This window comes from Pagrus pagrus (assembly GCF_965226575.1).
Source record: "Pagrus pagrus genome assembly, chromosome: 4".
NCBI lineage: Eukaryota > Metazoa > Chordata > Actinopteri > Spariformes > Sparidae > Pagrus > Pagrus pagrus.
In genome coordinates this window covers 10,815,808-10,828,398 of record NC_140188.1, presented here as the reverse complement: position 1 = coordinate 10,828,398, position 12,591 = coordinate 10,815,808, and the positions used below count along the sequence as shown (strand labels likewise).

General features: G+C 42.6%; 1 protein-coding gene across 2 annotated transcripts in view; it reads right to left on the bottom strand.

Moving 5' to 3' along the window:
* cadm1b (cell adhesion molecule 1b) overlaps positions 1–11,853 on the bottom strand; it is a 163,160-nt gene extending 151,307 nt beyond the window's left edge. For both annotated transcript variants that reach the window (XM_084350110.1, XM_084350111.1), the window contains exon 1: positions 11,744–11,853. In XM_084350110.1, the coding sequence (XP_084206236.1) occupies positions 11,744–11,819 (76 nt within the window). In that variant the 5' untranslated portion in view covers positions 11,820–11,853. The remainder of the gene's footprint in view (positions 1–11,743) is intronic.
* Between the last annotated feature and the right edge of the window lie 738 nt (positions 11,854–12,591).

Below are 12,591 nucleotides of genomic sequence, written 5' to 3'. Positions count from 1 at the left end.
GAGAGGGTGCGGCCCCTCAAACAAAAAGCCATAAAACTTCAGAGCAGTTTCACGAAGCCGCATCAAAAATAGTACACTTTTGAGTGTATTTATATATGCAGACATAACTGCTTTTTCTATTTTTTTTCCCCAGAATTGGTACACTGGTGGAACAAAGAACAAAGGACAGATGAAAGAATTAACTCTGAGTGAAAATCTGACAAGTGGAATCGGCTTATCTTGACAAATGAATAGCATTAATGAAGGTCTGCCGCTGCGATCCATCTGTAGTGAGTACTTTCAAAACTATTTTGTACACTTTAAGTTGTACAAGACTTTTAATAGGGAAGTTATAAAGTGCTGTAAAGAAGAAGAAAAACAAAACAAACATCAGCACATAATGATAAAGAAAAAGAACTTGCACTGTTGACTCCATTAAGGCCCAGAGCTCATTAACGGAGACTCAACAAACTTCAACGCCCCTATTAGACCCCATTGGGAAAAGAGAAAAGAGGAAAGCAGGAGAAAAAAATGTATCAATTCGTGCATAACGGGAGCAAAAACAACAGCTAAGTACGAATTACGGGTTAAATGAATAAGGGAAGTTTGCAATTAAATTTCTTTAAATGTTTTGTTTTGCTTTGGTTGCAGCTGTTTGTTCACCTTTTTGTCTTTTGGAGCACATCAGCGATTCAATTATAAACAAAGTCTACTTATATTCCATATATTTAGTATAACTTTAGTATAACTTTTATTATCAAGGGTGTGAATATATACTGCACCTCAAGTACTGTATTATTATAAACTAACTGCAAAACAGTATATTTTTCAAACATCAGTATTTAGTGCTACAGTTGTATGTAGTATGAGATATTGAGATAGAGCAAAAATCTCAAAAAAATGAAAAGGCAATGTATCATGTGTCTACAATATGCCACCCACAACAGCCCAAGCATGTGTCAGCTTTAGTAAAACATACAGATAGGAGGTGTCTGCTCAGCAGCCTTTTATCAATGACTGAATTACAGAAAATCAAAATGTTCAGTTATGCTACGCACAGACATGGATTTGATTTAGAAATATAAAAGCTGCTGTGCTACAGTGTGAGCTCCGTATTTAAACTGCAGGCCAGCTGATGGCTTGGCAGCTCGGGGCTTCACTTCTCTTGTTAGCTACAGACACGCTGCTATTTGGAAGCCGATGGATCAAGCCCATATTTCCTTTCAAATACATTTACCTGTCATCTTAGATGTAAACAATGTGACTTTGAGTTTCCCCCTTCCATTAGCTCTATTGCCTCCCGTGTCTCTCCGCAGAGCAATGACTCAAGTATGAGAAGTAATCAATAGGCTTCTGGTTTGGGTGAATGAGTCTTAGTGCTTGGTTTGCACAGTCTTGATCGGCCTGACAATGACAGATTATAGCGCTGTATCTGAGAGTAATTAAGATGGGTCTATTGTCACGCTGATAACTCAAGAGCATGATGCCTCCGAGGCAGGCAGCGCCGACCTGTCAGAGAACAGCTCACTTCTGTGTAAACAGCATCAAAATGTTCTTATGATTCACCTTGAGAGGAAGTTCTGCGGCGACTGTAAATCCTCAAACAATCATGGTTTTGTTTTCCCATTATCAGCCTCTCTTAAGACTGCCCACTACTACTACCACAACAATATTGGCAAGTATGGCTTAAAAAAAACTGAGCATTTGAGAATGCACACACTTCCCTGCCAAATTATCTCCCAAGCTGTCCAGTTACTAAATTCAGTACTACCTAGAGTAAATGAAGACGTAAAAAGCCAATTTTTCTAAAACCATACTACACTGCTGGAGGTGTCTTTTTTGTAGTCCAACAGCAATTCTGGAAGAATTATCCAGCCCATTCCCAGGGCGACAAATACCGACGTTTTGTCAGAGCCGCTGACAGGAGGGGAACACCGGGTCAGGTGTCGTGGGTCCTGGGTCATGGAAAGTCCTGGAAGGGCCCTCTAACCCTTACAATTATCAGCCGGGGGGGATCTCTGGAGACCATTTTTATCAGGTGCAAACAAGACTATCTGCGGCCCTGCATACAGACACTCTTTAGCGTCTGTATGAGACACACCAGACCAATGAAAACCCATCTGTGCCAATATGAGACGACAACTGCAACTACTCCACCTGACGTAATATGAAAAGTCCCAAAAGAGGTGGATGTCAGGAGACACACCCAGGAGACTCGAGTTCATGTCCCTTGTGAAACCACCTGTGCTTTTCCTGAACGTAAACAAGCTTGCGTTAAGCAATAACCATGTGGCTTTCTGGGAGGAAGGCTTCCACGACCTGGGATGAGAACAGGATTATCAATACTTCCTTTCTTGTCTGAAGTTAGATGAGAAGATTGATAACCACTCTCATTTCTGACCACTAAATATGGAGCTGTGATCTCCAGCTGGCTAGCTTAGCTTAGCACAAAGACTTGAAAATGGGGAAACAGCTACCGTAGCTTGGTACATCAGCAGCTTTGTTTAACCTAGAGTCTCTGCTGGTTGTGTAAAATGACAAAAATATGATCGACAAAAACTTTGATTATTGATCAATAAAATCTTTTTCAAGCAAAAATGCTCCAAATTTTCAGGTTCCAGCTTCTTAGTTGTGAGGATTTGCTTATTTTCTCTGTTATATATGATTGTAAATTGAACATCTTTGTGTTTTGGACTGCTAATTGGAAATGTTTGTGTCACTTTCTATTCTAAACGACTAATAAGTTAGTTTAAAAAGCGGCACTTCATCACAACCAAACATTTCACGCAGCATTGAATTATTTCAAGGCTATTGCCTGAACACAAGCATCTATTCTTCTGGCCCTTTAGTGTATTTAACGTTGTTTCTTTAAGACTTGTTTGTTCTTTCCAGCTGGCATCCCTGAGTGTATTGCACAAATAAAATTAGAGGAACATTAGGGTGCAATGGAGGCACTGCTGAAAAGAAACACAGAAACTTGGAAGTACCGGGCTATTCTAATGTTGTCCCCTAGTCTAGCTCTTTCCTGCTGTGTAAGGGAATAATATTTCATTCAGTCTGCATAAATGAATTTGCAAACAGCACTCCGACAAGAAAGGGAGGGACTGATTCCAGGGGAGGCTGTTAAGAAAGCAAGGCACCTGTCCTAATATTTCAGTGTATATAAGCAAGAATCTGGGAGAATTAGATTTTTTATTCTTATCTCAGAGTAAAGTACAGCATCAGCAGCGCTACGCCTTTTTATTAGCCATAGGATCTATTGATTAGTGTAGTGTTTGCATTCTGTTGGCACTTGTTCCGAGTACATGTATTTTTGATTTTCTCCAGCGGCGTTGCATTACTTCCACCTGTGTGCAGCTGCTTACGGGGGACTCGGAGTGCACACTGGTTATTTTATCAGGCTCAGATCTGCCCAAACAAGCCCGGAGAGGAAACATAAAGGTTCTGCTCCTCCACTGTTGTTTGAGATGCCACATCTGAGCTCCGCCAGACAGAGTAAAGCTCTCGCCTTCAGATTTCCACAGAAGTGAACAGCCTGAACTCAAACAGCAGTAGGCGTATAACCGATAGGCCTGGTCCGAAGGGGGTGTTTGCCCAAACAGCCCCTTAACTCAATATCTGTGAAGGTGACCAAAACAAGAAACTATGTCACGATACGCCGTCTCATTGGTCAAACACAAACCCAAACGCCGTGCAGCTGCTGTTCAGCCAGAGCGAAGGAACCTTTTTCATTCCAATTCAAGCAGTGGATTAGTGGGCGCTCGATAACTGAATTTATTGATTAGAGATTCAGTCTTCTCTCTCAGAATGAGTTCTTTCTCCTGCACATTGATCAACAGTTATTTAGTCTTAATGTTGTGAGTTCTGGCCTGAGACTCTCAAGGTTCTCTTTCAGTCGATTTTCTCTCTCGCTGTGGCTGACCTAAAAGACAGGACAGCTTCTTTAAAATCTTTTATTTATATAAATATATATTGGGTGATCCTTTACAACGAGCAACAGTCAGAAAAGATAACATCACTGCATATAATTTTCCTATTTTTAGGCCTTAATTGTGGTTCCCCTTTGGCGCAAACAGTGTAATTTTGAACGCTGTGATGCTCTGATGAAATATATTATCCAATATTGTTGAGAACCGGATCATTGGTGGCTCAGATATTACATATGACACATGGTTGAGTGAGCAAATTATGTAGAGCGCCCCTTTGGGCTGATCAGCGTAATTTTTGAAAATGTGAGATGCATCTCCAAAATCTGATCAAATCCAACAAGTGAACAAAATGTTGCAGAGTCCTGCTGAAGCCATCAGTAAGAATTTTTAAAGATGCAATGAGTGAAACATTAGTGTGACGACCCCTCCCAGTCTGTCTGTGGTTTTTACCTGCTCCTTTTTGATGATGTTTTCATTCATTTAGATCTACTTTTAGTTTTAATTTGATATAATACAATTTACCATTAAATCTTTGACTTGTGGGAGACTGTGCGGTGTCCCACAAAGATTAATGATACAATATGATGTACACAAAAAAAACAAAGCTATTTGGAGACAGAAAATGTTGCCAACACTGTCAAATCAGAGCTGCTTTATTAGCTTTGAGTTTGTAGCTACTACACGACAAAGTAAAGATGGACATACTTTGAATTCAAGTTGTTTTTGGGTTACGATCTACGATGACAGGGCACTGTGAAAAAACTCATGATGACAAGCAGTGTTGTTAAAAGTACCCAAAAGTCCCGTGACATTACTTTGGTAGATCTGAGAGTTACTCATACAAAGTAAAAGTAAAGTATGTATGCATACATACATTTACTTAAATGTATGTATCAGGTCAACTTGCGTTTCTGGTTACAAAGTGATTTTATTATATAACAAAAAGGTCTATCTCCTTTTGAATCAGTTCTGTAGTGTTGCCAGATACTTGGCAAGCTCAGCCAGTCAGAGGCAAAAACAAGCACTTCTAGTGGACAATTGGAGTCGCCCCCGAGGACCAAACATTGCTGCAATCCACCCAATATCTGTCGAGATAGTTCAGTTAAGACTAAGAAAGTAAAACTCACGGTGGCGCTACGTTGCCATCGAGTGTCTTTTCGCACGTTTATGAAAAGGCTCGGTGAAACTGGCAGGAGACCAGGCAGCAGTGACAGCATGTAGCAGATGGATTCTCCCTCCCAGTCCCTGTACTACTTTATTTCAAATTTATTTGGCAATCCGGCACACTGTAGTAAAATTTAGGGAAGGTTTAAAGGTATCAAAATTTGAAACCCATCCAGCCTTAGTAAAAAACACAATTACTGGCATCTGTGTAGTTATGAGTGAGCGACAGATGAATGGTCAGACGGAGGATGATCTGTAATACCTCCCCCAACATCACGGCAGGATGCACAATGGAGAGGAAAGAGGGGATCGCTTTTAGCTTCTTATATTCAACTGGATTCCCATTTGTTGGGGTTTTTGTTTGAATTACGATACAGCGCAGGTTATATGGAGGATATCCACCCAATGGAGTTCTTCATTTCAAGAAAGTGCTGTGCTTTGACGGCTCCGCAGCCTTAATGGTGGCTTGTAATTGCTCCATCACCCATACTAATGTGCACTCTGCGCCCTTTTCAAAACAAAAACATTGCATTTCCTCTTCTTCTTTTTTTTTTTTTCGCCGTGGACCTGATTGTCACCGTCTAAGCATGGCAGCCAATAGAGTGAGGACTCTCAGATCCAGGGAACAGAGAGAACAATGTCATATTCATAAGCGGAGACATCAGCTCTCCTCCTCATTACCACAGCACAGTCATGAATGGGAGCTTCTGTCCCCACAATCATGAAAGGACCTGTCATCTGTCTGTTTCCTCTAATTGACTGTTTACTACATTTCAACACTGACAGACAGACAGACACACAGACACATTTTTGATCATCCTCAGTTTGTCATTCAGTTTGACACCGAAGTACAAATCCCTCACTTAGAAATGTCCCCAGTTTTCTCTTCTTTGTATATTTACTACACGACTCAAAGTGATAGCGCGTCTCACGGCAGCGCTCCCGTGACCTTGACAAAACAACCAGATACAGTATTTACTTGAAGGTCCCGCTATAAAGCGTGTGGACAAAAACACTTGTAGGCGGCACCCAAGGTGATGTTTTTGAGGAGAGATTGGAGTCTTTCAGAGACTGAAAAGAATAAAAAGTCAAGGATGGAAAGATGTTTTTTCCCAACGTGGACCTCCATCACCACCTTCTTCATTGGCTACAACCTCTGACTTGGAAGGACAAACCAAAGTGAAATCTGCCTATTCACCGCAGCGAGGACCCCTCGGCTCTCACATCCGCGAGCCGTTCTCAAAAGAGAGTGTGAAGTTTGATGGTGGACGCACATTCACACGCTGCCAGAGTCAGACAAGGCAATAATGGTCTAAATACATTCAATTTTCAGGTGAGACCTTGCGCCTTCACGCGCACACACAGCATCAAAACTCGAGAGTAGAAAAACAGCCTGGAGGTGCGATGTCCTCAGCGAAGCCAGCGTCACTTACTGTGTTACATCTGATAACCGCTGGTTAAAATGTCTCCCTTCCCTCCGTGCCAACTCTCTTCCTGCCCCTCCCTCCTCACCAGTATGATTAGCTGCCACCGCATAAAGTAGTGCCATGCATTATCTAGCAATTAGAGTGAGGCTTATTAAGCAGAGTTTAATGTAAATTTAATGAGCAATAAATTCAATTTCTTTAAATAGAAGAGTTTATTATTCTTACAAATGATGTACTGTGGTGATTTCAATGTACAGGCGATGAAATACTTCACAAGCAGGCACATATCAATGGGCCATTAAGTGCGGTATTAAATATATCCTGAAACAAGGTCCCGTATAAGTGCTATTTTATACAGATCGCAGAGAGAGAAGACCTCTTCAGTTCGCTGCAGAGATAGCGCTAATGTACTGCGCGTGGTCCTGGAGTGGAGCTGGAACAGCTGAGCAGTTGTTTCAGTCATTTTTCGAGCAAAACTGCCAAACATCCTCCGCTTTCAGCTCCTCGATTTGGAGGATTTGCTTTTTTCCTGTATCCTGCGTGATAGTGATCTGTTAAAGTCTGACCGTTATTGAGACAAAACAAGCAGATTCTTCAGCTTTAAGAGCCATCTTTTGAGGGGAAAGTAAGTAAGGAAGTAATCAGCAGATTAAAGGGGCAGTATGTAGTTTTGGAGAGGAAATTCAAAGTCAGAATTTTAATATTTACAATATTTATGAGGTAATAATTCAAACTCAGAAAGACTTATTTTTTTCATGGCTGAATAAACGAGCTGTTCTCAGAGGAAAATAAGGTAAGAACACTGTTTGAAGCTAGAAAGGTGGCAGGGTCCGCCACATATAAACAAAGTAAAACAGTATGAAACTGTGTTGTCCTTTAAGGTCAGTTTGTTTATTCTGTTTATTCAGTGGTGAAAACAAAGAGAGTTTACTTATTTAGTTTCTTTAAATAGTTTCTTTCTCTTCTGATTAAAATGTCTTCCCCAAAACTACATAATGCACCTTTAATGTTTTAGGATTTTTGTCTTTCTCTCTTGTTATTTTGCAGTTTACTTACCCATGTGCCATTCAGGGGGAGGGAGGGAGAGGAAGCTCTGAAGACTGGAGGAGCAAATAAGTCCGGTAGTTGATGAATAATACGGATAAACAAGAGTACTGTGCTCGTATCGTTAGGTTGAAATTATCAATGTCAAAAATTAGAAATGTATGTAAAGGTTGAGGATTTTCTGTCACACTCAACCTAACCTCCAGGGTTGGAGCGAAAAAAAAAGCGAAAAAACTTGATCCCAAAAAATCTATAATGACGATAATCTTTAGTTTAGCTGTACATTTATTCAAGTACTGTAATTAAGTACGACTTTGATGTACTTGTGCTTGTGTTTTTCTCTTTTTTGTCACTTTATATGTCCTACTTCAGTACATTGGAGAGGAAAATGAGGAAAATAATATATGTTTGCTTCACACCCTTTACCTCCAGACACCCAGCAGTCCTGACAGCAAGTGGAATGGCTCCGTTTTACCCCCTTTTGGGAAGTATGGCTCCATTACATCCCTTCTATGATATCGGCAAAATGAGTACGGCATGGGGGCACCAAGTTAGGCTCCCACCTGTGGCATTGTAAGTCTGCTTTTGTATGAAATTCATGTGTGTTCCCCGAATCCGAACAGATTCCTCAGATGAAGATTTGATGGATCTGCCAGATCCAGGGAACACATATATCATACCTGCTGACATCAGGCCCCCAGTAGTCTTATATTTTAGATATCACATTACATTATATTATTTTGTTGTTCCCATCATAATGAAGAAGAAGGATGAACCTGACACAGGACTACAGCCTGCAGAGTGGCAGTGAGACAGGAGGAAAATGTCAATAAATAGGAAGGTCTCACACCAAGTGGAGTGTTACATGCAGGCGTATTTCCTCTTCGCAGAGTCTGTTTCGAGCATTTTCAGCGCCAAACTGAGCGGAGTGGAGGGCTCAAGCGAGCGCAGGGACGAGTGGCACACATCAGGCAGGGTCAATCTCTGCCTCTGGAGTGGGTTGCCAGGTATGAAGACACATATCCCACACAGAAACACCCATTTGATTCTTCTAACTATCGAAATCGGGAGAAATGACGGAAGATAATCGGAAGATTAGCGAGAGAAAGGGCTAAAAATAAGGAGTGTTGGCAGGTATGACATATATATCACGTACAGCTGCAACTAACAATTCATTTTATTATCAATTAATCTGCTGAATGTTCTCACGATCAATCAATTAGGTTTTAGGTCTATAAATGTAAAAGTGACCTCTTCAAATTGCATCTCCAACTGTCCAAAACCCACTCTCTCTTCATTTACTCTCATAAGATACAAAGAAAAGCAGCACATCCTCATAATTTAGAGGCTGGAACCAGCAGACATTTTTTTGCTCGAGACATTACCGAAGCAAATAATCGATTCTCTAAATAGCTGGCGATTAACTCTCTCAAACGACTAATCGTTGCAGCCCCGACTTCAAAACATTAAAACAACTGCTTTGACACACTGTTACTGCATCAGGAAACATAATCCAGGAACATATTGACTGTACAATAATGTAAAACTCACAGGGGACATTTTTCCGACTGAGCTGTTATAGTGGACCTGAAACATTTTTACACTGTTGTACTGCTGCTCAAGGATCTGAATATTTCCAGTACTACTGGAGTTTTTCTGATGACCTTATCTTCAGTACTCAACAGAAGTATGCAGGCACAGATATGAATGTACGTCCTGTAGGCCCCGGCATGCACCATGACCCTGGTGGATCAACACACGTGTCACAACATGAGGAAATAAATCACTGCCAACCTCCAGAACACACACATGGAAAGCAAACACAAATGGAGGGCAGAGCGGCACGCTGTTTGCAGATTCCAGCTGCATCTGATTCAAAGCCAAACCCCACCATAAGCAGCAGAAGATGGACATCTTCGATTACTCATCGTGTCACGTGCCAACTGGCAACCGAGAAGCACCGTAACAACTGTATGTTTCCTTTTGTTTCTCTGAGATCCCGTCTTTCAGCGGCGCCGTGAGGCGTCATGACAGCTCCTATTGATCCACTTCACCATCACTCAGCCCTGACGAATGACTTTAAGCTGGCAATAAGTGGGATTATGCAACCTTCTGAAATTCGACCATCTGATATGCTACAACAGGCCGGGCCCCAGGAGACGTGTGGAGAGGAATCCTGCTAAACAGAATCTTTGTTAAAATGCGAAGTCTCAGCGTTTCATAACCGGATGCTCATCTGAGGGAGCTCTTTGGCTTTATGAGTCACGCTGCATAACTGTTAGAACAAGTTCCTCTTACTCCTTCTTTAATTAGCCCTCCCTCCTTATCTTCATAATAAACTCAACACCTATCGTGTCAAGCAGCAATCCAGCTAGTGGGGTTGTTTAGAGACAAAGTTCAAAATCCACTCGTGCTGGATTATGAGGGAAGAAAGGAAGAATTGGGAGCTGTCAGAAAGCAGACTGTCAGCACTCCACAAAGCACGAGCTCGGGCCCTGCTTCTGCTCCCAGCAGCTGGCACAAAGACAATCAAACAAATGAAAAACCCTCAGGTCAGATCATCTCCTGTGCGGGGATTTCTCTCTCTTTTTTTTTTCCTGAACCGAGAGCAACGAATTCAGCTTCCCGATGCTGCTGCCGCAACCCTGGGTGGATTGGAGCTGGAGGTTATTGCACATTCATGATGCATTATTTTATTTGACTGAGAGGTTAATTAACTTAATGTGACACGGAAGCGCTAGACAATGCTGTAAATGTCATTCAACGGGTATTCAACACAAACCGTAATAAATTCAACAACTGTGAAATGAAAGCTTGTAAGCAGTGAGCTGGAAAGGAAAGAAACACATCACTGGTAGGCTCAGCCTGTGGAGGAAGGGGGGGGGGGGCAGGTTGTCAATGTCAGCACACACACACACACACACACACACACACACATGCTTTGATGAGTTCCTGCAGACCTGTTGATGGCTGATGCAGATACTCTGCACAGTAAGCAGCCACTAATTCCAACATCTACTAACCCAGTGAAAGAAGTCACTCCTCAAAAGTGTGAACCTGCCATCGCAACTGTTGCTTTGCCATTTTAACAACCACAGGCACTGACAGCACAACAACAGCGTCCATCCCTCCAGCTGGGAGAGATCTCTTCTCCTTCTTTTTTTGTGTTTTCATTTTAAAGACATTTGTAACCCCTCACATGCGTCAGTATTGTCAGCGGATACGATTTCCAGGAAAAGAAAAAAAGAGAAGAAAAAAAAATGAAAACACACACTGACGCATGCAACTCTGATGCAACCGCGGTGGAATAACGTGGCGGGGGGGAAATGATCGGACTGACTGCAATGGTCGTGCTCGTCAGGGCGCCCCTGGTTCATGCAGTTTGCAAATAACATAAAGAAATAAATAAACCCCCCCCCCCCTCCAACAGCGACATGACAGATTTACATCTCCAGCCTCACTGACGAGCAGGAGGAGAAGAAGAAGAAGAAGTGAAGACTGCGGTGGGAACACACACACACACACACACGCACACACATTGGCATCAGAGGCTGCAGTTGTGCGGCCAGAGGACACTGTGAGAGACTAGAGCTGCAATGCGTGTTTTTTTTTGCTCCAAAGCGCACCTGAAGCGCAGACTTGAGAGATTGTGAAGATGAGTTGGGACTGTGGAGGTTTTTCATCATGCGGCACGACTGGAGAAACGGATCCGAGCGCGCGTTCTCTCTGGTGTGACCATCATTTGATGATGATGATGATGATGTTGATAAAGAGACACGTTTCACTGAGCACTGCCTTCAACTTGCCCCGTGGCTCTGAATCCCGCACGATTTCACTCACGTTACCGCCGCTGATACTTTCCCTCCGCCTTACTGTGCAGCACTAACACTACTTTTTTATAGCACTCCTCCTCTGTTAGCCCCCGTGTTGTAGTACTACCAAGTCAGGACAACACCCCATCAATCAGCGGCAAAAAAATCACCACACAAGTCGGCCAACAGTCTGGAGAAAACACCGCGGACACACCGAGAGCGATAGAAAGTGATGCTGAGATTTCCAGCCCCGCATGTGCGCATCTAGCGCGCAAACGCACCGCACAACTTCTCCAAACCCCCGGCATACACTCCTCTCTGGCTTCATCTGTGGACGGGGGCTCGAATCCTGCATCACGCAGACACACGCACATAAAAAAAAACTTACCTTTCGGAAGAAACGCCATCGAAATCACGAAAACAGAGAGAGAAATAGCGAGAGATCCGCTCCCCGTGATCGCCATGTTGGACACCTGCTTGAGACTGGCGGCGCTAAATCACCTAGAGACGGCCATGGGATGAAAATGTAGACACATGAGAGGCGGAGGGAGGGCTCAAGCAGGGAGCCTGCTATCATATTGGGCTGCATTATGTTGCAATGACATCTAGGCCTATAAAATCATATAGGAGTATCACGGTGACACATTTTATTGTTTTTTGCCCGCTGAACACACTGTAATCCTCAGCAGGAATATCGGAGGTGTATTACAGAGATACCATGGGAAGTGTAAAATACACTGGAGCGCGGTGAGGTAACCATAAACTCACCACCGAGAACCACAGACACTTTATAGGAATATTATAGTAATTTTCTTTTTATGGTTATAGTCTGTTAGCTCATGTGGGTGAGACCAACCACGAGAAGCACGGCTGTAACAGCGTTTAGTTTGTGTTTATTACACGGCAGTGAGGCAAATAGCTGTGTAAGCTGCTGTTTGTTAAACGGAGTGCGTGTTCCAGTCTGTCATTCCTTTAAAAAAACATTTAAAAATGGCATTTATCCTCCTTCTGCAGTCGTAAAACACACGTTTTTGCCACTTTTTTAATCAACATTATTCAAGTTAAACTACAACATCCAGAGGACAGGTGTGCTCACTGAGGGTTTGTGGCTTCAGGTTGGTTGTTTAATTAAAGGGACAATCAGTAAAGTTTGTTGAGCGTTACTAGTTCTGATGCCATGATGTTCAATGCCTACTCAAAGAGCGCCCCCTTTGTCCTCGACTGGTGTATTACATG